The sequence below is a fragment of the Scyliorhinus torazame genome, chromosome 10 (genome assembly GCF_047496885.1).
Source record: "Scyliorhinus torazame isolate Kashiwa2021f chromosome 10, sScyTor2.1, whole genome shotgun sequence".
In the NCBI taxonomy this organism is placed as follows: Eukaryota; Metazoa; Chordata; class Chondrichthyes; order Carcharhiniformes; family Scyliorhinidae; genus Scyliorhinus; species Scyliorhinus torazame.
In genome coordinates, this window is record NC_092716.1 from 245,798,693 (window position 1) to 245,821,851 (window position 23,159).

The 23,159-nt window shown below is 45.1% G+C and overlaps 1 protein-coding gene across 3 annotated transcripts in view; it reads right to left on the reverse strand.

Annotated features, from left to right (window-relative positions):
- Positions 1-19,235: 19,235 nt before the first annotated feature.
- The window catches only part of lgr4 (leucine-rich repeat containing G protein-coupled receptor 4), a 139,709-nt gene continuing 135,785 nt past the window's right edge, over positions 19,236-23,159 (reverse strand). For all 3 annotated transcript variants that reach the window (XM_072466646.1, XM_072466647.1, XM_072466645.1), the window contains one exon: positions 19,236-21,472. In XM_072466646.1, coding sequence (XP_072322747.1) covers positions 20,196-21,472 — 1,277 coding nt within the window. In that variant the 3' untranslated portion in view covers positions 19,236-20,195. The remainder of the gene's footprint in view (positions 21,473-23,159) is intronic.

Sequence of the window (23,159 nt, forward strand, 5' to 3'; positions counted from 1 at the left end):
GTCGACTACAGTCAGACGATCAACCGTACACGCACCCCGTCCCACGCATATCTGATATGGTCAATCAGATTGCGCAGTATCGAGTCTTCTCTACGGAAGACTTGAAGTCCGCGTACCACCAGCTCCTTATCCGGCCAGAAAACAGCCAGTACGCTGCCTTCGAGGCAGATGGCCGCCTCTTCCATTTCCTCAGGGTCCCCTTCGGCGTCACCAACGGGGTTTCGGTCTTCGAACGAACAATGGACCGAATGGTGGACCAGTACGGACTGCGGGCCACGTTCCCGTACTTGGATAATGTCACCATCTGCGGCCATGACCTGCAGGACCATGACGCGAACCTAGACAAATTCCTCCGCACCGCCCGACTCCTTCATTTAACCTACACTAAGGAGAAATGCGTTTTCCGCACAACCCGGCTAGCCATCCTCAGCTATGTCGTGGAAAACGGTGTCCTAGGGCCCGACCCCGACTGCATGCGCCCCCTTCTCCAGCTCCCCCTTCCCCACTGCCCAAGGCCCTGAAACGATGTCTGGGGTTTTTCTCGTATTATGCCCAGTGGGTCCCCAACTACGCGGACAAGACCCGCCCACTCATTAAGTCCACCATTTTTCCCCTGACGGCTGAGGCCCGCTTGGCTTTCAACCGCACCAGAGCCGACATTGCCAAGGCCACGATGCACGCTGTGGATGAATCCCTTCCATTCCAGGTGGAGAGCGATGCGTCTGACTTTGCCCTGGCCGATACCCTCAACCAGGCAGGAAGGCCTGTCGCCTCCCGTATCCTCCATGCCTCCGAGATTCGACACTCCTCCATAGAGTAGGAGGCACAAGCCATTGTGGAAGCTGTGCGACACTGGAGGCATTACCTGGCCAGCAGGAGATTCACTCACCTCACAGACCAACGGTCGGTTGCCTTCATGTTTAATAACACGCAGCGGGGCAAGATTAAGAACGACAAGATTTTGCGGTGGAGAATCGAACTCTCCACCTATAACTACGGCATCTTGTATCACCCTGGGAAGTTCAACGAGCCCCCAGATGCCCTGTCCCGCAATATATGCGTCAGCGCGCAAACAGTCTGGCTACAGGCCATCCACAACGACCTCTGTCACCCGGCTTCTTCATTTCGTCAAGGCCCGCAACCTGCCTGACTCCACTGACGATGTCAGGGCTGTGACCAGCGATTGGCAAATCTGTGCAGAGTGCAAGCCGCACTTCTATCGGCCGGACAAGGCTCATCTGGTGAAGACCTCCCACCCTTTTGAATGCCTCAGCGTGGACTTCAAAGGGCCACTCCCCTCCACTGACCGTAATGTGTACTTTCTCAACGTTGTTGATGAGTACTCCCGCTTCCCGTTTGCAATCCCTTGTCCTGATATGTCCTCTGCCACTGTCATCAAGGCCCTGCGCAGCATTTTCTCCCTGTTTGGTTTCCCCGCCTATATACATAGAGATCGGGGCTCCTCTTTTATGAGTGAAGAGCTGCGTCAGGACCTGTTCAGTAAGGGCGTCGCCTCGAGCAGGACTACCAGCTACAACCCCCGGGGGAACGGGCAGGTGGAGACGGAGAATGCTACGGCCTGGAAGGCCGTCCTTCTGACCCTACGGTCTAGAAGTCTCCCAGTCTCCCACTGGCAAGAGGTCCTCCCTGACGCGCTCCACTCCATCCGGTCGCTTATGTGTACTGCCACAAACGAGACCCCTCACAACCGTCTATTTGTCTTTCCCAGGACGTCGATCTCTGGGGTCTCGCTCTCGGCCTGGTTAACAAAACCTGGGCCGGTCCTCCTACGGAAACACGCGAGGAGCCATAAGGCCGATCCCCTGGTCGGGCGGGTTCAGCTTCTCCACGTGAACCCTCAGTACGCGTATGTGGCACACCGCGATGGACGACAGGACACAGTTTTCCTCCGGGACCTGGCTCCCGCGGGTACCCCCGCGCCCCTCCCAGCCACTCCCCACCCACACCTTCACCAACATATACCACAGGGTCCTTTAGCCCTGCCTCTGCGTCGTCACCCTATCTGGGACCCTGTTGTGCGGACGATGTGCTCCCGGAGCCGAAGGGTTCGACGCCAGTGTCCACGCCGCAGCCGGAGCTGAGGTGTTCCCCACGAACAATTCATCCTCCTGTGAGACTGAACTTGCGAGTCCCTTTCACACCCGCCGGACTTTTTTTTAACGGGGGGGTGAATGTGGTGAGCCTGCATACGGCTGTTGTATATATGTTCACTATTGTTCTAATGTTCTATTAGTATCTTTATCTCTACTGTTGTACATACTTATTGTTATTGCTGTTCTGTTATTGGTTGTTGCTGTTGTACTGTTGGAATGTTATTATTGGTGCTGCTGTTGGCTCCGCCCAGCTGTGGAGGTATAAAGCCTGTTGACCTGGGTCAGCCCTGCAGTGCGGGAGGAGCTACAGGTCGGCACATATTTATCTCATTAAAGCATCGGTTCACTGCTTCTCAGCGTCTCATCTGAATTGATGTCTATCAAGGCTCCAATTCTCCTCCAGCTTGGTCTGTTTCTCGATGCCAAGTTCTTCCCAATCAGACCTTGAAGCAGCCAACTGACCCAAACTCTATCTACTTCAGCAGGCAGCTAGCTGCCCAATCCGACATTGAATCCAGTAGATTACAGACATCGATCAGCATAATATTACATGCCAACGTTCCCTTGGCAATGGAGGCCGGAAAGCTCTGATGTTGTGCCACCCCCTGAGCCAAAGTAGCTCGATGGCTGCACTTCATCGTCCTGCACAAGGAGATGAGGTGAATGCTGGTTGCTTCAAGAAGCCCTAAAAAAAAAAACTGTTTTGAAACTGCCAGTTATGAAAAGGATGTTTGTTGACCCCCACAAAACTGTATCGATCGAGCAGTGCTCCTGACTCAGCACACATTGATGTCAATTAGCCACTTGCGCAGAAGTAGAGAAGGACAATCATCCCTTGGACCGCACTAAAACAATAACTTTCTGCGAGGTTACCTACCTGTTTAATGAGCTCCAGCCAGTTCCTCTGCCATTTGCATTAAAAAAGTGAAAGTCGATTATTTATTTTCAAGCAACACCATCTTGAATTAGAAAATTAAAAGAAAAATGTACTGATTGGCAAGAATACAAAATGTAAACATAGGAAAACATCACAAAGATATAGGGTATAGGTTTAACGAAAAAAGAGTCCCGTTTTGGGCGCGAGTAGTTGGGTGTTTCTCGGAGACTGCAGCACTGACAATGACCCCGCTCTCAAACCAAAACTTTGTTTATTTCTGGGATCCCGCCGAGGACGCACTTACGTTCTCGAACCCCCACCGCGGCCTTCGGATCAGACACAACCCAACTTACCAATTAGTGGTCCTCAAGCCCCGCTCACCCCACCTCATAAGCGCAGGGCATCCCTGGGCCCGATCCTCGGCATGGGCAACCTGGGCTCTGCCAGTCTGGCGTGCCACCTGGGCACACTGGCAGTGCCAGGGTAGCATCACCAGGGCACCCGGGTGGCAGTACCAGAGTGCCCTGGTGGCATTGGGGGTGCCAGAGTACCACCCTGCCCAAAGCCCAGCCACCCGGGGGCCGCCTGGGAGACCCTCCCTCCCCCACCCAAGTGACGTTGTGCCTGGTCCACGTTTCTGGTGATAAACTCCACAGGCTTGGGCGCTCGATCCCGGGCCTTGGGATACTCCGACGCCGACTTATTTCAGTGAAGCTAACTGCTCACTTAATCATGCAGATCTGTATCCAGCCCAACGAGGGCAAGATCCCGATCGTGACGTCTCATGAGATCTCGCGAAGAGCCCCAAGGAGGCCTCTCGCGAGATTTTGCGGCCTCGTCACGTCACCAAGTTGGCCGTTCGATCGAGCCCATACCTTTTAATACAGTCACACAGAGATAGAGAAAGAAAACATACTCAAAACATTGCAAAATAACTTGAAAAATCAGAATGAAGTTTTCATCACTATAAATATCACCTTAAAGTGTATTTAGATGTGTCACCTGTGAGTATTTCTGGTGGAAAGCAGGAAAGCACAAGTAATAGCAAACTGCAGCCAACCCCTAGTCACAATCCAACATTAAATTGTCATAACCGCAGATGCTATGACCAAACAGACAATAGTGGTCAGCTTGAGCTGTAATAATTGATGCAAAGTAAAGGAGGCACTTGCACAAAGCGCAAGGGACATTGTGTTCATTAAATTATTCAATCAAGGGGCAGCACGGTGGTGCAGTGGGTGAGCCCTGTTGCCTCACGGCACTGAGGTCCCAGGTTCGATCCCGGCTCTTGAGGAGAAAAGAGATTCAGTTTGAATCTTAGCATCTGAATAATGGATATAAATCTGATTTTATAGCCCAGGCTACAAACACATGCCAAGCTAAGCAAAAACATACTACATACCTGCAAACACATGAAATATGTTTATGAATTATATATATGAATTATGTTTATGAATAACTGATCGGATTATAACATCACCTCATATTCCTGTCTACGCCTGATAACCTTTCACCCCCCTTGTTAACCTTTCACCCCCTTGTTAATCAGTAATCTATGTACCTTAAAAATATTCTAAAACTCTGCTTCCACTGCCATTTGAGGAAGGTCCAAAGACTCACGGCCCTGAGTGAAAAGAATTCTCCTCCATCTTTTTAAAAATAAATTTAAAGTACCCAATTATTTTCTTTTCCAATTAAGGGGCAATTTAGCGTGGCCAATCGACCTACCCAGCACATCTTTGGGTTGTAGGGGTGAGACCCGCGCAGACATGGGGAGAAAGTGCAAACTCCACACGGACAGTGACCCGGGGCCGGAATCGAACCCGGGTCCTCGCCGAGGGGCAGCAGTGCTAACCACTGCGCCACCGTGCCGCTCGTCTCTGTCTTAAATGAGCGACCCATATTTTTAAACAGTGAGCCCCAGTTCTAGATTCTCCCACAAGAGGAAACTTCACAACCACTCAGGATTTTAACGGTTCCAATCAAGGGATCTTTTACTCTTCTAAACTAAAAGTGGATAGAAGCCTAACCCAGTCCAAACTTTCCTCAAAAGGCAATCTGCACATTCCTGGTATTGACTTCAAATGCACTTACATTTTTCTCAAATAAGGAGACCAATACTGTAACACCGTATTCCAGATGTGAATCCATTCATGTTGACACTATTGCATTAGTGGAAGAGGTTGGGTGGGTAGATTCCTTTGCTCTCCTTCAAGGTATAGCTGTTATACCTTGGTGGCATTGTCTTGCAGCTGATCCCTCGGCTTTTCAGATGATCATCCACGTGGAATCTCTCATGGTGTTTCTTTTAAAAGCAAGTATAAACGCGGTCACCTTAACCACGTGACCTGTACAAGTCCCAGGCCTTTTCCCAAATAAGGTAGTGGACTGGGCCAATACACATCCCGTGTTGTAGCTTTTCACATTTTGAGTTGAGCGACCACCACAATACAATGAAAGGCCGATGAAGTTCATTTCATATTCGTCTAACGCTCATTGAGTTTTGATGTCTCTATTGTCCACGGTGAGACAGGAAGATGAATCGGCTGGTCTCAGTCCTGTTTGTTTTTAATAAAAGGATGAGAGTCTCACAAGCGGCTGGGATTGTTCATATTTCATCGCGGTATCTGTGATTGTTTGAAATTTGGCAATCTAACATTTGTCCCAATGATTGCAGAATGGAAGGACCTGACAACATGTCTATGATTTGACGACTATAGAGGACAGGGACTTAATACAATTAACGTACGTACAGCATCAGTAACTAGGAAATTAAAGGAACTAAAGAGTAATAAATGCCCAGGACCTGATGATTTCCATCCCAGGGTGTTAAAGTAGATTCCCAAACTATAATCTTTCAAAATTCCCTAGATTCAGGAGTAGACCTTCGAGATTGGAAAACTGCACATGTCACTCCACTTTTTAAGAAGGTTGAAACCAGGGAATTACAGACCAGTTAGTCCAACATTTGTGGTGGGGAAATTGCTGGAGTCTATAATCAGGGATGGAGGGAACTGAACACCTCGAAACATTTTGATCGATCAGGGATAAGCAGCATGGATTCATGAAGGTGTGGTGAAATAAGCTGGAACAGCGGGCTAGTTTAGGCAGGATGCCATTTACGGTAGTGAGGGATAGGTTTAGGTACTTGGGGATTCAGGTGGCGAGGGAATGGACGGGGCTCCATAAGTAGAACTTAACAAAGCTGGTGGAGGAGGCCAGGGAGGATCATAAGAGGTGGGATACACTGCACTTAACGTTGGCGGGGAGGGTCCAAGTGGTGAAAATGAATATTCTGCTGAGGTTCATGTTTATCTTTCAGGCTCTCCCGATCTTTATACCAAAGGCCTTTTTTCAGAAAGTGGACACAATCGTCTCTGACTTTGTATGGGCGGGGCAGGTGCCAAGGGTGGGGAGGAGGCAGAGGCAGCATGGAATGTTGGCGTTGCCAAACTTGCTTCATTATTATTGGGCGGCGAATGTGGACAAGGTGCGGCGGTGGTGGGAAGAAGAAGGTGCAAAGTGGGTTAGGGTGGAGGGGGAATCTTGTAAGGGGTCTAGTCTGAGGGCTCTGGTGACGGCAGCATTGCCAGTGGCTCCGAGTAGGTATTCAGGGAGCCCAGTGGTGCAGTCCACGGTGAAGATATGGAATCAGCTGAGGAGGCATTTTAGGGTGGAAGGGATGTAGGTGCTAACACCGCTGTGCGAGAATCATGGGTTTGAGCCAGGTGGGGATGGATAGTGTATACAGGAGGTGGAGGGAGGTGGGGCTGGTGAGGGATTTGTATTTGGAGGAAGAGTTTGTCAGTCTGGAGGAGCTAAGGGAGAGGGTAGAGCTGCCGAGGGGTAGTGAGTTCAGGTATCTGCAGGTTAGGGACTTTGCATGAAAGGTCTGGAAGGGGTTCCCTAGATTGCCGGGATACACCCTGCTGGAGCGACTGCTGCTTCCGGATGTGGAAGGGGAGGGAAGAATTGGGGATATATATAAGTGGCTGGGGGGAGCAGGGAGGTGAGCGGGTGGTGAAGATCAAGGAGAAATGGGAAGCGGAGTTGGGAATGGAGATCAATTGGGGAGTATGCAGTGAGGCACTGCGAAGGGTAAACAGGACCTCCTCTTGTGCAAGGATGAGCCTGATACAGTTTAAGGTGGTGCACAGGGTGCATATGACTCGGGCGAGAATGAGTGGGTTCTTTCAGGGGGTAGCAGATGAGTGTGAGAGGTGTGGGTGAGGGCCAGCGACTCATGCGCACATGTTTAGGGGTTGTGAAAAATTGGGAAGATTCTGGGCGGGGGTGTTCGCGGTCTTAGCCAGGATAGTGGAGGAGGGAGTGGGCCTGGACCCTTTGGTGGCGATATTTGGGGTTTCAGAGAAGCCGGAGCTCATGGAGAGGAGGAAGGCCGATGTCATGGCCTTCGCCTCTCTGATTGCACGGTGACGGATTTTGCTGGAGTGGCAGTCGGCATCGCCACCGGGGGTAGCAGCATGGGTGGGTGACATAAGAACATAAGAACTAGGAGCAGGAGTCGGCCATCTGGCCCCTCGAGCCTGCTCCACCATTCAATGAGATCATGGCTGATCTTTTCTGGACTCAGCTCCACTTTCCGGCCCGAACACCATAACCTTTAATCCCTGTATGACTTCCTGCGGTTAGAGAAGATGACTTCCTGTGGTTAGAGAAGATAAAGTATGAGTTAAGGGGCTCAGCAGAGACGTTTGAGAAAAGGTGGGGGATGTTTGTGACCGTGTTTGAGGGGCTGTTCATCGCAGGGGGGTGGGGGTTGGGGGGGGGTGAAAAAGGAGAAAAATCTGTACAAACTGTAGAGTTGATTGTTGGGAAGAATGTTTCCCGGGGATTTTATTTGCTGTAACCTACTTTCATACAAGTTTGAAAAAAATGCATTAAAATTTTTTTTTTTTTTTTTTAAATGAAGGTGTGATGATCTGAAACGCCCTGGATTTTAAGCCTGATAAAATTGGACACTCTAAATTAAGAATTGGACATTTTACATCAAACTGCTGTCAACTCCACGCAGTTGGATGGGAATTCGACTTGACCAAAATTTCAAATACACGAAGCACAAACTACCATGGGTCTGCCTCATCCATCACCCACAAGGAGATAATCGGCTCCATTCATATGCATTTATTTGTTTTGGGTGCCCAAATCGAGCCAGACTTTCTGGCACCCAGAGTTCCCGCCGTTATCTTATATAGCAACAGGTTACGTGCAAACACCACCGGGGATGGACACCTAGGAGCGGGTCCTTGGTGTCCCACTGAGTGATCATCACCAATTCCATTGGGTATTGTGATCCCCCTCCCGGGACCTTATTGGCTGAGGGTCAGGGAAGTTTCTGGAAAGGCGCAAAGGGAATGAAGGTAGATCCCCTCCAGGACACACCCGAGAGAAGATTCGGCGTGGAGGTGACCATGAAGATTTGGAAGATTGACCAGACGGAAGGTAGCACCTAGCAAGACTCTCCTTTGCGACGAAGATACTGAGGAACGTGAGACTCAGAATTGGACCTGTGGCATGACTGAGTCCATCGGCTTGGGTGGTATTAGGAACCTTGGGACCTTTTAGTGAATGCTTTGGGGATAATTTAAGGGTTATTGTTACTGTGTTAAATAAATTTGGTTGAATTCTATACTGGTGTTGTCCTTTGTTTGCCTCGTCAATGAAGACATCTGGGTAAAACATTTGAGCAATAAACTGGTCAAAGTGTATGAAGTTTTACAGACACCAAAAGGAAGATCATGCCTGACTAATGTTATTGATTTTTTTTTGAAGACATGACTATGGTAGTGGACAGGGGAATATCTATGGATGTTATTTATATGGACTTCCAGAAGGCACTTGACAAAGTCAGACATAAGAGACTGTTAACGAAGGTGGAAGCCTACGGAGTGGAGGGCAAATTGTTGACATGGATAGGAAATTGGTTGAGTGGTGGGTGACAGAGAGTGGGAAAATGGGTAATTACTCGAAATGGCAGGAAGTGACCATTAGTGTACAACAAGGATTTGTGTTGGGGCCTCAATTATTCACACTATTCATCAATCACATGGATGATTGCATAGAAAGTCATATATCCAAATTTGCTGATGATCCAAAGTTAGGTTGCATTGCAGAAAGCCTGGATGGGTTGCAAGGATAAAATTGCAAGGAGATATTGACAGACCAGGTGAATGGGCAAAATTGTGACAGATAGAATTCAATGGGAGGTTATCCATTTTGGACCAAAAAAGATAGAGCATTTCAAAATGGAAAGAAGTTAGTTACAGTGGATGTCCACTGGATTGGGGCTTCAGGTGCATAGATCCTTCAAATGCCAGGAACAAGTGCATAAAATAATCAAAAAGGTTAATAGAATGCTAGTCGTTTTACCTAGAGTATTGGGAGTGTAAGGCACAGGGGTTATGCTGCAGCTATACAAAACCCTGGTTAGACCCCACTTGGAGTCACTGTGAGCAGATCTGAGCACCACACCGTAGGAAGGATATTTTGGCCTTGGAGGGAACATAGAACAAGAACATGGAGGCCATTCGGCCCATCGAGTCTGCACCAACCCACTCAAGCCCTCACCTCCACCCTATTCCCGTAACCCAATAACCCCACCTAACCTTTTTGGTCACGAAGGGCAATTTATCACGGCCAATCCACCTAACCTGCACGTCTTTGGACTGTGGGTGGAAACTGGAGCACCCGGAGGAAACCCACGCAGACAGGGGGCGAATGTGCAGACTCCGCACAGACAGTGACCCAGCGGAGAATTTAATATAGAACCCTGGAGCTGTGAAGCCACAGTGCTATCCACTTGTGCTACCGTGCTGGATTGCAACATAGGTTTATACCTGAATTGCGGGGTTAAGTTACGAGGAGAAATTACTCAAATTAGACCTGTTTTCAATAGAATTTAGAAGGTTAAGGGTGATCTGATCGAAGTATTCAAGATAATAATAACAGGGAATGACAGGGTCGAGAAAGAAACTATTTTCACCGGTTGGAGATTCTAAAACTAGGGGGCAGTCTAAAAAGTAGGGGCTGGACAGTTCAGGGTAGATGTTAGGAAGCACTTCTTCACTCAAAGTGTGGTAGAGGTTTGGAACCTTCTCCCACAAACAGCAATTGAATCAGGAACAGTTAATTTTAAATCTGAGATAGATAGATTTTTGTTAAGCAAAGGTATTAAGGGATATGGGCTAAAGTCGGGTATATGGAGTTAGGTCGCAGATCAGCCATGGTCTCATTTAATGGCGAGACTGGCTTAAGGGGCTGAATGGCTTGATCCTGTTCTACGTAAATTACAATAGCAAGAGTTGGTCATTTTTGATGGAGGTGGGATTCGGGAAAAGGAGAAGACAAGGTTGAAAAATTAAAATATAAAAAAGTGCTTATTGTTCAAATCTAAAAGTTGCATCATTCACAGTGTTCCTTTGAGTAAAAGGACATGATAGTAAATGCAAACATCAGGCTCCATAAACAGGGGTTTAACAGATGAATACCTCACAGTGCATCATCCAAAGACATACCATCATAATTCAGATAAATTCTTCATTTCCATGAAGTTTCATTCCATTGCCATAAAATATGACATGCAGTTGCTTGAGGTACAAGGTAGAAGCAGATCAAGGGCTTTATAACATATTTTCATCCTTTTACACGTTTGAAACTGTTAGGACGAATTAGTAGGGCTACCATAATTATATTAAATATGCTCAGTGATGCAATTACATCAGTAATCCCTGGCATTATGGCCATTGCAGAATCAGATTCGATTGATTAATTTTCAAAAGCATCCACACACCAAATAATGGATTCAGCAGTTGTGGCTCAACTCTACATGCCCATCACTGTTGCATTGATCGGAAAGGCTGATGCTGCTCTCTCCCCAAGATCCCGGCTTGGGTCACTGTCTGTGCGGAGTCTGCACGTTCTCCCATGTCTGCGTGGGTTTCCTCCGGGTGGCTCAGTTTCGTCCCATAGTCCAAAGATGTGCGGGTTAGGTGAATTGGCTATGCTAAATTGCCCTTAAGTGTCTAAAAGATTGGGTGGGGTTACTGGGTTACAGTGTGGGCTTGGGTGGAGTGCTGTTTCCAAAGGCCGGTGCTGACTTGATGGGCCGAATGGCCTCCTTCTGCATTGTAAATTCTATGATCCTGCCCAACTTGATACCCGAGCTAAGTAACATTTCCTCCAGTTAAATTCAGCCAAAACAGCCACCTTCTTCACCTCAGGCTGTGCCCCAAAGAGCGGGTTCACATCATGAAAGTTCCTGGCTGAACATCTCACCTCCTTAAGATCTTCCTTGAGACCTACTACTTTGATCAAACTTTATTTCGCCCTTCCGAGTACCTCCTTCTCTGGCTCAACAGATGCTTTTTCCCTTTCCATCTGTTGTGAAATGTCTCGGGACATTTTTCTACATCAAAAGGTGGAATATAAATGCAAGTTGTTGTTGTCACTGCCTGCCTGCCACTCCACGACAATGAACCCTAAATGCAGCAGTATATTTTTTCCACATATACTGAGCACCCCAGTGCTTGTTCAAACCCATAGGTTTGTTATGTCCTACAAAATTGGTCAAGATCTTCAACCTAGCCCCGATGCCTCACGGCGCCAAGATCCCAGGTTCGATCCCGGCTCTGGGTCACTGTCCGTGTCGAGTTTGCACATTCGCCCCGTGTTTGCGTGGTATTTGCCCCCACAACCCAAAAGATGTGCAGGGGAGGTGGATTGGCCACGCCAAATTGCCCCTTAATTGGAAAAAATTAATTAGGTTCTCGAAATTCAAAAAATTTTATTTTAATTTTTTTAAAAAAAGATCCTCAACCTCATGATATTGTTTCACCTGCTATTGAGACACCATACTGCATCATGTCCTCCAACTAACTGCTCAAGTACTTCCAAATATAGTTACTGCTATAATATCAATTTCCCAACCAATTTACACACAGCAAGGCTCCACAGGAAACAAGATAACGAGCAGATATTCTTTATTTTTTTCTAAGGATGCTGGCCAAGTTTTTTATTTGACCGTGAAACATTTATAATTTCTAAAATGTCTGTGGAATCTGTAATTGTTCTAAATGTTTTAAAAAGACAGAAATAATTTGAGTCAATTGTATCTTTCTTGGATAATAAAAAATACTGGTCACTAGGAAACAGCACCAATAGGAAGTTAACATACGAAAGCCATGTAGCTTATAGACACCGTCCTGCTGTAAAGAATAGAGGTGAGATGCAGCAGAGGGGAGAACAGAGAAGGTGCACTTAAAGTGGTGTGTGTTATACAGTTAAACAGGACTGTAGAGATTGTGATTGGACAATTTTACAGCTCTGCTTCAATTTTGCCAGAGCCAACCTAGAGCACTTTATTAAAGGAGTCAGATTGGGCAGCACGGCGGCGCAGTGGTTAGCACTGGGACTACGCCGCTGAGGACCCGGGTGCGAATCCTGGCCCTGGGTCACTGTCCTTGTGGAGTTTGCACGTTCTCCCCGTGTCTGCATCGGTTTCACCCCCACAACCTAAAGATGTGCAGGTTAGGTGGATTGGCCACGCTAAATTGCCCCTTAATTGGGAAAAAAAAATAATTGGGTACTCTAAATTTTTTTTTAAATTAAAGGAGTTAGATAATGGAGTCTCTGGGGAATCGGTCATCAAGACTGTTGCGAACCTACTTAGAAGTGTGCTGTTTCTGGGCAGCACGGTGGTGCAAGTGGTTAGCACTACAGCCTCGTGGCACCGAGGTCCCAGGTTCGATCCCGGCTCTGGGTCACTGTCCTTGTGGAGTTTGCACATTCTCCCCATGTTTGCCTGGGTTTCACCCCCACAACCCAAAAATGTGCAAGGTAGATGGATTGGCCACGCTAAATTGCCCCTTAATTGGAAAAAATGAATTGGGCACTCTAAAAATTAAAAAAAAAATTTTTTTAATTTAAAGTGTGCTGTTTGGGTGACGATTATCTCCCAGAGACACAGATGGAGCGGAGGGATCATTGCAGGTGAATGGAGGACAAAATCATCAAGTGAAAAAAGTGAGATCTCCGATATTCTGGAGGCAGAGTTGGGAAAACAGAGACTGTCTGTGGTGCCACATTTGAGTGGGGAGTGATCTGAATGCTTGTAATCTTGAGAGGTAGGCCAGAGCTTTCGGACTTCTCAGGCTGGCAGAATCGTCCGGTCCCGCAGACGATGCTCCCATGCCGTGGGTTTCCCAGCAGCAAGGTGTGCATTCAACGGGAAACCCCATTCACAACAGCGGACCTGCCAATGGTAGGCTGCCTGCTGCAGGAGTAGCAAAACACACAATAGGTTGCTCGGTATATCCCACCCATAGCCTTTGTTATATCACCTTTTCCTTGTGTAATTCATAGTTTGTATTGACTGTAATTTGCCTGTTAATTCTTGTATTAAAGTAAAAATCAAATCTTGCTGGTAACTTCATTTGAGGGTCATTAAGTTGATTTGATTATTTTGGTTTAGTTTCTCCACAGTGATCAAGATATCAGAAGAACGGCCCTGCCTTTCTTTGAATGGTAAACATAAATAGGAGCAGGAATAGGACATTGGGCCCTTGAAGCCTCCTCCACCAATCAATAAAATTATGACCGTTCAGTTTGTGTCTTCACTCCACTTCCATGCATACCTCATAACCCTTGACTGACTTCCCTGTATACCAAAAATCTGTCTAACCCAGCCCTGAATATATTCAGCGACCAAGCCTCCACTGCTTTTTGCAGTAAAGAATTCCAAAGATTAATAATCTATCAAAGGTTGACATTCAATGACATTACCATTGCTGAATTCCTCCACTGTCAACATCCTGGAGCTTACCACTGATCAGCCAGAGAAATATTTTGGCAAGAGCAGTTCAGAGGGTAGAATTGTAACTCACCTCTCGACTCCCTAGTCCGTCCACCACCTACAAAGCACAAGTCAGGAGTGTGACGTAATACTTGCCTGGAGGAGTTCAAACAAAACTCAAGAAGCTCAACACCGACAAAGCAGTTTGCTCGATCAGCACCCTGTTCATCATCACAAACAATCACAGTCTCCACCACTGACACACAGTAGCATCAGTTTGTAATATCTCCTGAAGATGCACTGTCGTAACTCACCAAGGCTCCATCAACAGCATCTTCCACACTTTCAATCTCTACCACCTAGGACAAGGGCAACACACGCATGGGAACATTACCACTTGCTAGTTCTCAGTCACTTACCACCCTGACTTGGAACCATAGAATTTACAATGAAGAAGGGGGCCATTCGGCCCATCAAGTCCTGCTTTCACTGTTGCTGTGTTTAAAACCTGGAACTCCCTTTGTTACAGTAGTGTGAATGAACCTACACCACATGGACTACAGAAGTTCAAGGCAGCAGCCCACCAATTCTGCTGAAGCAATAAACACACAAGTGGCATCTTGAGCGAATAAAAACTCATGCAAGACATTGATAACGTGATAAACTGCTCCATCAATACAAGAATGCTTTCTTTAATCACTTCCATAAATATATGATGCCTATTTAGTAAACATACATACTAAATTCAAATGCCTTTGTTTAGGATTTTAAATGCACTGACTTTCTTTTAACTTGGATATTTGAAACCATATTGAATTTTTCTGAAAGCTTTGATATCCACATTTTTAAGCTGTGTGTCTGCTTCTCATCAAGTGAGTTTGTTTTGGAAATTGTGTTGGGACTGATGCACTTTCATGCCTTCTTTGTGATCCAGCAAAACATTATCCTTTTGTGTTGTCACTGTAGTCTGACTCATTCTGAAACAAGCAATGAATACTTTGGAATTTTGCTCTAAATTTAATTATATTTGAAGGATAATTTTTACGAGTAATATGATTTTATAATTCCTGCCAAAAGAATTACTGAAATATATTGGAGAGATCACAATAGATTCTTTTCTCTAACTTTGCAAAAAAAGTAGATAATTTTGGACGTGATCTACCGGTCGTGTTGCAGCTGAAAAGCAGCACGGAGGGTAGAGCTTCCGGTATGCCACACCTCGTAAGACCGAACACGTTCTTGCGAGACGCTGCGATGTGAATCGTGCCCATTGTGGGCAGGATCACTTTCTAGCAAATCTGCAAATTAAGAGCGAGACAGTTAGTCTCACTCTAACATGCGATCCCGAGATCCAAAGCGTGGGATTCAACTTCTTCACCTTGGAGATCGTGGGCAAGCACCGTTCAGTGCTGGTCTCCACAAATGGGGAGAAGACGGAATGGCACTCGTGGAGGCCCCCCAGATATTTGCCCTCTGGGCAGGTTGGCATCCTGGCACGACTGGTCTCTCCCAGGCACCATCAGCTTGGCACCCTGGCAGTGCCACCCGAGTGCCAGCTTGGCACTGCCAAGGCAGCAGGCACGGTCATGATGGCATTTTTCACAGCAGAGATTGGGTTGGGGTGCATTGTGCAGGTGTCTGGCGGGCAGAGAATCCCCTTATACGTGGTTGGGGCTTGAGGAGGGCGCAGCGCAAGAGGTCTCTTCCTGCACTGAGGAGTTCCGGTCAGTAGAGCTCCTCGGTTCAGGAATGGGGCTGAGTGCGGCCTCAGGCGTTCGATGTTGGTTAATCGCGAGCTACGGGACCCTGTCCCCACTCGGGTAGATCACGCCCATCGTGTCTATAAGCATTTAAAATAAGTGCCTCAAAACAAACCAATTACCAGGAAAGAATAACACAATCTGGCAATGTGGAGCATAGTAGTTTCTACTAACATAACCAAGATTCCAAATGTTCTAGAATGCACCCACCTTTGCTGCATTGCAAATTATTAAACCACACTTTTGGAATAACAATAAATCTCCAATCTTAGAGTTAGTTTGAGTGTTTGGTTTGATAATTTGAGTGCTTTTTCAAAACTCATCAGCTGAGAGAACAGATCCACAAAAAGTAGTATTCGTTGATAATACTGCACACCTCAATATATTTTCACAAGCCATCAGTCATAGAAATTCTGTTTTGTTTTGTCGTCATCCCCAGCATTCAGTTGCTTGGGAGTATCAATAATAATAGATTGGTTAGTTTAAGGAGCGGTAGGTTAATTGTGTGGGTGGTGCGTGGTGTACATGGGAGGTCCGTTGGGCCTGTGGAGGACTGGAGTGCATGATGCACAGGTGGCTGCCAATGGATGATGGCGGGTGGTGAGATTAACAAAAACCATGGCAGGTAAGGGGAGTCCGATAACAAAATGGTCCTGGCTCAATAGATACATCTCTGAGGTTGGATAGGGATTGATGAGATGGGGATTGCAAAAGCAGATGGGTATGGCAAGGAAGGAGTGGCTGAGATGATGGAATTGTTTAAGTGTGGCAAAATAGGGATTATTATTTGATACTTGTCCAAAACTACTCTTTGTGCTAAAGTGAAGATTCACTAAATTGGAATGAAATTTCCTTTTAGAAAAGCTTACAGGTGAATTAAAAGATTACATCAGTTTTCTTTCAATAGACAAAGATTAACAATAACAGTCTATATCCTCCAAAGGTTCTACAGTCTAATGCCAAAAGGCATATCAACACACAAATTTAGATTCAAGGCAAGAGAAGTTAGTGTTGCTCTGAAAGTTGCATCCTAAACAAGAACTTTGTCATGGAACAATATGGGCAGTTGGGAAACTTTACTTCAATGATAAGACGTTTCCGGTAGCACAGTGGTTAGCACTGTTGCTTCACAGCTCCAGGGTCCCAGGTTTGATTCCCGGCTTGGGTCACTGTCTGTGTGGAGTCTGCACGTTCTCCCCGTGTCTGCGTGGGTTTCCTCCGGGTGCTCCGGTTTCCTCCCACAAGTCCCGAAAGATGTACCATTAGGACATTCTGAATTCTCTGTGTACCCAAACTGGCGCCGGAATGTGGCGACTAGGGGCTTTTCACAGTAACTTCATTGCAATGTTAATGTAAGCCCACTTGTGACAATAAAGATTACTATTAACTCAGGAGAAAACATTTCAAAATTACGGTCCTATTCTGTGACTATAAACAGGTCTCTTGACATTAAGGGGCCAAAGGCAGATATATGGACTTAATAATAATAATCTTTATTAGTGTCACAAGTAGACTTACATTAACACTGCAATGATGTTATTGTGAAAACTAGTCGCCACACTCCGGTGCCTGTTCGGGTACACAGAGGGAGAATTCAGAATGTCCACTTCACCTAACAGCACGTCTTTCAGGACTTGTGGGAGGAAACTGGAGCACCCGGAGGAAAGTCTCGCAGACACGGGAAGAATGTGCAGACTTCGCACAGTGACCCAGGCCGGGACGCTAACCCGGAATCCTGGCGCAGTGAAGCAACATTAGGCCGCAGATCAGCCATGATCTCATTAAATGGCGGGACAAGCTCGAAGGGCTGAATGGCCTGATCCTGTTCCTATGTGCATTCAAAAAGTGAGATGTTTTGAATAGGTCTGTAATTAAAGAATTACTAGAAATCCTGTATTTAAATAGCACTGGGCAATATTGATACTAATTCAACTGCAATGCTTGTGGGTCTAGTGATAGTTATGAACAAATCAAGGATTTGACTTTTAGGTGTACATTTATCATGTGATTATTTTCACGCCTTGTAGAATGTTAAATATCCTCTGGGAACATACAGAACTCAAAAGAGAGAGACCACACTTAATAGCAATATAAGGGGTACCCCAATGATATGGTGGGGAATCCTACTGGGTAGTTTCCATGTAAGGGTTTACCCGGCAATTGCCTAGAGGTGCTAACTTCCTCTGGACAACTGCACTCGTCTGAAAACCATCGACAAAAGCGATTTAAATTACTAACTTTAGACAGTTCTGCCATTTTTACCCTGATGTTACTCTGAAAGAGTTAAAGTAAACAAAAATAACTTCCAGCTCCAGAGTAACTAAACACCCCAGACCCAATCTCATACGGGACATCCCGCACACACGTGACTCCCCAGGGGACCCACCACATACCACCCCCACCGCCCTCCCCTTCCCAGTGCAACCCAATGTGACCCCATCTCGTTTGAATCACTTACCATTGAAACTTACCGTCTCACTTTTAATGGTCCCTTCAAACACCTCCTTTATGGCAGCTAGTGCCATAAAATGGGTAGTTTCTTACCCCTCTGCTCCTCAGTTACTCCACAGCAATGCAGCCAGCGCGCAATTCTGAGCTCCCGTCTCACCCAGCCTGAGTGAGGACGGTTGGGCGAGACGGTGGCTTTGCAATTATAGCATGGGTAAGTCCGACAAGTGTCAATTCAACGGAGATTGCCACTCTAAGGAAGTTACAACTCTTCATCTTCAACTCTCCCACAACTGTAATTCCCCATGCTAGCATCATCCCGGATTGCATTCCCCTCCTTTATTCCTGTCTTCTATGCCCAAATATAAATCCCAAAATGGTGCTGGCCGTTTTTTCTTTAGCACGCACACGTCTGGAGAAATAAGTACTTTTGACGCATATACAGTTTTTTGACGCATGCAGTTATTTCACAACTTTTCTTTCTCTCAGGTTTCCCTCCTAAATTGCATTTACTCACATTTATATCATAACCATGGCACTGCCCGTGAGAGAATGTCATCCCAGGTCCTTGACAATAGTCCACTTCACCATTATCCAAAACCTCCAGTTTTGGGCTGTCACCCAGTGCTGCTTCCTTTACTGCATAATTTCCAAACCTTCTCCAATTCAAGCAGTATCCGTTTATTCATCCCTTTGTTTCCCGTCTACTAATCTACATCCTCCCTGTGCTTGGGCAAGCTGCATGTTAAATTAAACCCCCGCCCCTTCCTAAACGGATATAGGTGACGGTTTCAAAGTGAAAACACCTGTACGGTAAGGGGAGGTCAACAGAACTTTCGGCACTCATGCCACGCTTAGTCAGCATCACTTAATGCTTCTGCTGGTAAAAGCGCCCTGGGGTAGTTACCATCAGCAGAACAAGAAACTCCAGAAAGTGGTATTTAAAAATTGACTGCTGTGACAGCTAAAATAAGTGCAGTGTTGTAAGACATGTTCAAACTCCTCAATTCCACCAGCAGTCAACAATCAATATCTTGTAGGAAATTACCTTAAATTTGATGTCATTGCAGATGTTGACTCTGTTTGGGGTAATGTGTGTTTTTGGTTACAGCAGTACCTTACTTTTAACTAATTTGTATTATTGACTATATACAGATAACTACACTTAAGCTAATCTCAGAATTATTCTTGCGATCATAAATTACACAAAATTGAAGACAGAACAATTTTAATATTTTTTTTTTTTACTTGTGAATATTTTGGCTTAAAATTACAATATTAATAATCCATCCCACATAGTAAAAACTACAAAAGTTACATTTTAATATTGATTTACAAAGATTCTGCTTTATTTTTATAACATGGGGATAATGTACATCCAAAGTTATTTACAAGACAAGAACTGTTAAAACCATGTACTGTATATAGACCACAATCGGGTAAACAGCTACTGGTGGTCAACTTAATTCAAGAGGTAGTTACCATTACTTAAAATGAGTACATAAAATAATACCCCTTTATATCTTAATCCAATAATTTACAATACAAATTTGAAAATGTGTCATATGCACAGTATCTACAACCCATTCCTGAAATTTCAGTTTTGGAAGTAATTTTTGGCATCTCCTAACCTCCTGAGGAACTACAAGTGATGAATCCATAATCTGGTATTCACATTTGTTTATGCTAAGTGTGTGGAGCTTCTGTTTATTCTTCAGAGTAGGCAAGTGTTAAGTTACTCAGCAGGGAATATGCTGTGAAGAAACAGCAATACAATCTGGCAGTGATTTTTTTTCCAGAAAAATGACATTTAACTGCAAATATAAGCAAACAGCTACTTAAAGGACAAAAACATACAGCGAAATCATGAGGCAGAATGCACCATAAAAATAGTTGCTATTTTAAAAAATAAATCTTTCTCGTCAACAAGTTTACAAACACCGTTGTAAGATGCTGCAGTTATATAGTGTACACACACAATTAGTCTGTTTGGGTAATTCTCTTTTTGTAAGAACAGATGGCTCAAAAAAAAAAAAAAAAACTTATTGAATGTGATTCCCTTTTCTTTTGACAACTGTCAGATTGAAGAAAAAGTGCTTCCCAGAATAAAAGTTCACACAAGGAAAAGTTAGATTGTTTCTAAGTGTTCATACATGTACCTTGCTGGCATTTTAAGTCTTCTGCAGTTAGTCTTTGATCCTTGGAATATTATACGCATAGTGAACCAAAGGAAATCCCCGACTTTGATAGAAGCAGGCCCTCCCACAGGCCTGGACTTGGTCGGAACTATCTGAAACAAAGGAGTCTCCCTCGTCAGCATATTCTGAATGAGCAGACTGAGTCCCAGAGTCTGACCAGTAGCCGTTGGGCCGCTGGCAAGGCACCGCAGCCAGGGCTGGGCAGCTATGTGACTTCACTAAGTGTTTGCACGTTGAAGGTTTTGTCAGTAACAATGATTCACAACAGTCACATACAGAGAGATTGCCCTGTAGGTGGGTATACATTCCACAGTCACAGAAGAATTCTGGTGTCACACAGCTGCTTTGAGCGTTCACTGTAACTGCAACCGATTTGTCTTTTTGCTTTGGGCGCCATTTCAACATATTCCAGTCGTCTTTGAATCGCGGATTGAAGAAAACATAGAGGACAGGGTTCAGGCAAGCAGGCAGCGGAAGGAAGATTAGTGTTACGGACTTCATTATTTCAGGGCTGATGGAGATTGCACTGATAAGAGGTGCAAATGAGAAAAAAGCAACAGGACAGAAGAAAATGCAGTTGGTGAAAATTAACCAGGCAACATGCTTAATCATACTTGACTGAGAATTTTCTGCAAGATCCTCTTTTTCCAAGTTGCAGTAGAGCTTTGTGTAGACAACTGCCATTAGCAGGAAAGCTATTGAGTTTAGCAACACCAGAGTTACTGTATAACCCAAGGAAGGAGATTCACCAGTGGGGAAGGGCAAACAGAGTGGAGAAGCTGAAAATTCTCCGATATGAAACCATGGAAGGCAAGCTATCACTGCAGCAACCAAGACAGCAAAGGCAGCAGCTATCTGAAAGTGTATCAGCCGATGGCTTTTCCCTTTTTTGATCAGGTCACGTGTGGTCATAGCCCGTTCAAATGATGCCAAGGTGAGGAAGAAGATGGATGCTTCAGAAGAGATCATGGCGAGGAATCCGGCAACTTTGCAGCCACATCCTGTCTCCCACCAGGCACCAAATCGAGCAAAATCTCCCCAAGAGACTGAATCTAGAATAGTCAGGGTACCAATATATACTCCCATTAAGAGATTGGCTGCCGCAATTAGACCCACAAACAGCTTTGCAGAAGACAACGGTGCACACGATGCAAATGTTGTTACGACAACAAGAATATTGAAAATCAGCGCCACTAGGAAGATGAACCATACAGTCAGACGAATCATCCAGCTGCCCAGCAAATGTTGGCATGGTTTGAATGCACCTAGTGGAGACAAAAATCAAACTCATTACTAAAGGATCATTGGTTTACTAAAGTAGGTTTGTTGACATATATACTTCTCAAACAGAAAAGCTGCTCTCTCCCTGTCTAAGAAAAAAACTTCCATAAATTTCTAGATACAATAAGCTCTGTCCTGAAGCACCAGCAGATTGTTTTTATGGAGAGATTACAATGCTCGGTGTTTTCGCATCCACAAGATATGGATGGCGAAAAGGTTGCTAGGCTCCCTCAATGTCCTCAATCACGCAGCTAAGGTGACGCTTGCATAGTCCGTTTCTTTTGTTGATTTTGATGCTTTTTAACCTATTAAACCATGTATGCTCCCAGCAGGTAATTATTCTTTCAGTAGCCTTACAGAACTGTCCATTGTTTCAATTAAACTACTGTATTGCATTCTTTTATTATGCTTAGACACACTCTGTGAACTTACCGGCTCAATTAGTTTTAAAAAAAAAGGATTTTAATGGCTCGTTAATTAAAATGAGTGCACTGCAGCAGACAATATTATGCATCATAATAGTTGATATTACTTTATTTGCCCCGCATCCATCTTTATGCATTATTGAAGTTTTAAAAATAGATGTCCACCTGGGTACTGGCAGCGACAAACTTTCTTTATGGGAAACGTACCACTTTTATTGACAATAATTTGCAATTATATTTTTAAAAATGCCCCAAAATGCATGATCAATACAAGGGTGAAACTGAAATCCTGGTCCAAAAGATGGGTCTTCTGAAGGCTTTTAGAGATGGTAGACATGGAGAGGTAGAGGGAGGTCCAGAGAGTGAGGTTAACACAGCTGATGGCTCTTGCACCAACGTTGGATGAAAGGGCGTGTGCACAGCAAGCAAATTAAAAACGGAGTACTATTGGTTGTCCTGAGATTAATTCATGCAAATGGATAACTAAATGGGTGCTGTCTGATAGATTGATTATACTTTGATTGATAACTATTCTGGAGGACAGCAGTGTTTACGCAATTTAGATTGTAGCCACACTCGGTGGAAACCTCAAGATCTACTGCTCCCAAGTTAGCTCTGAACAAATGCAGGAATAGAAGCATAACTGACTTCAGTGGCTCCAGACTCCCTCACATTTGACCAAATTAAATAAATGGATCACTTGCATGTGACAACAATTGTGTTGTGCTATAAAACAGAATAAATGTTCTATGTTCTAAAACTCTCTCTGCTGTACTAAGGTAATTAAGCCTGCTGCTCTATGGAGACATGAGGGAATTAATGAAACAGTGTTATAATAATAATAATAACTTCTCACAAGTAGGTTGTCACAATGAAGTTACTGTGAAAAGCCGCTAGTCGCCACATTCCGGCGCCTGTTCAGAGATGCTGGTACAGGAATTGAACCCGCGCTGCTGCCTTATTCTTCATTACACGGCAGCGATTTAGCCCAGTGTGCTAAACCAGCCCTGTTGGGTTCCTTTCAGTATCTGCTTCTCAATATAGCTTTATTGAGACTCCATTTCCAACTAGTTGGTTTAAAAATGCTCCTTATGGCACACCAGACCTTCAACTATTTCAGTTTGAGCGCACCTAAGGAACAAATCAGCTTCAGAAAGAGAGAAATCAGAACGAGCAAACCAGCATTAAGCAACTTCTTTGCAAATATTCATCTACCAACACATGCAAAGTAACTTAAACATGGAAT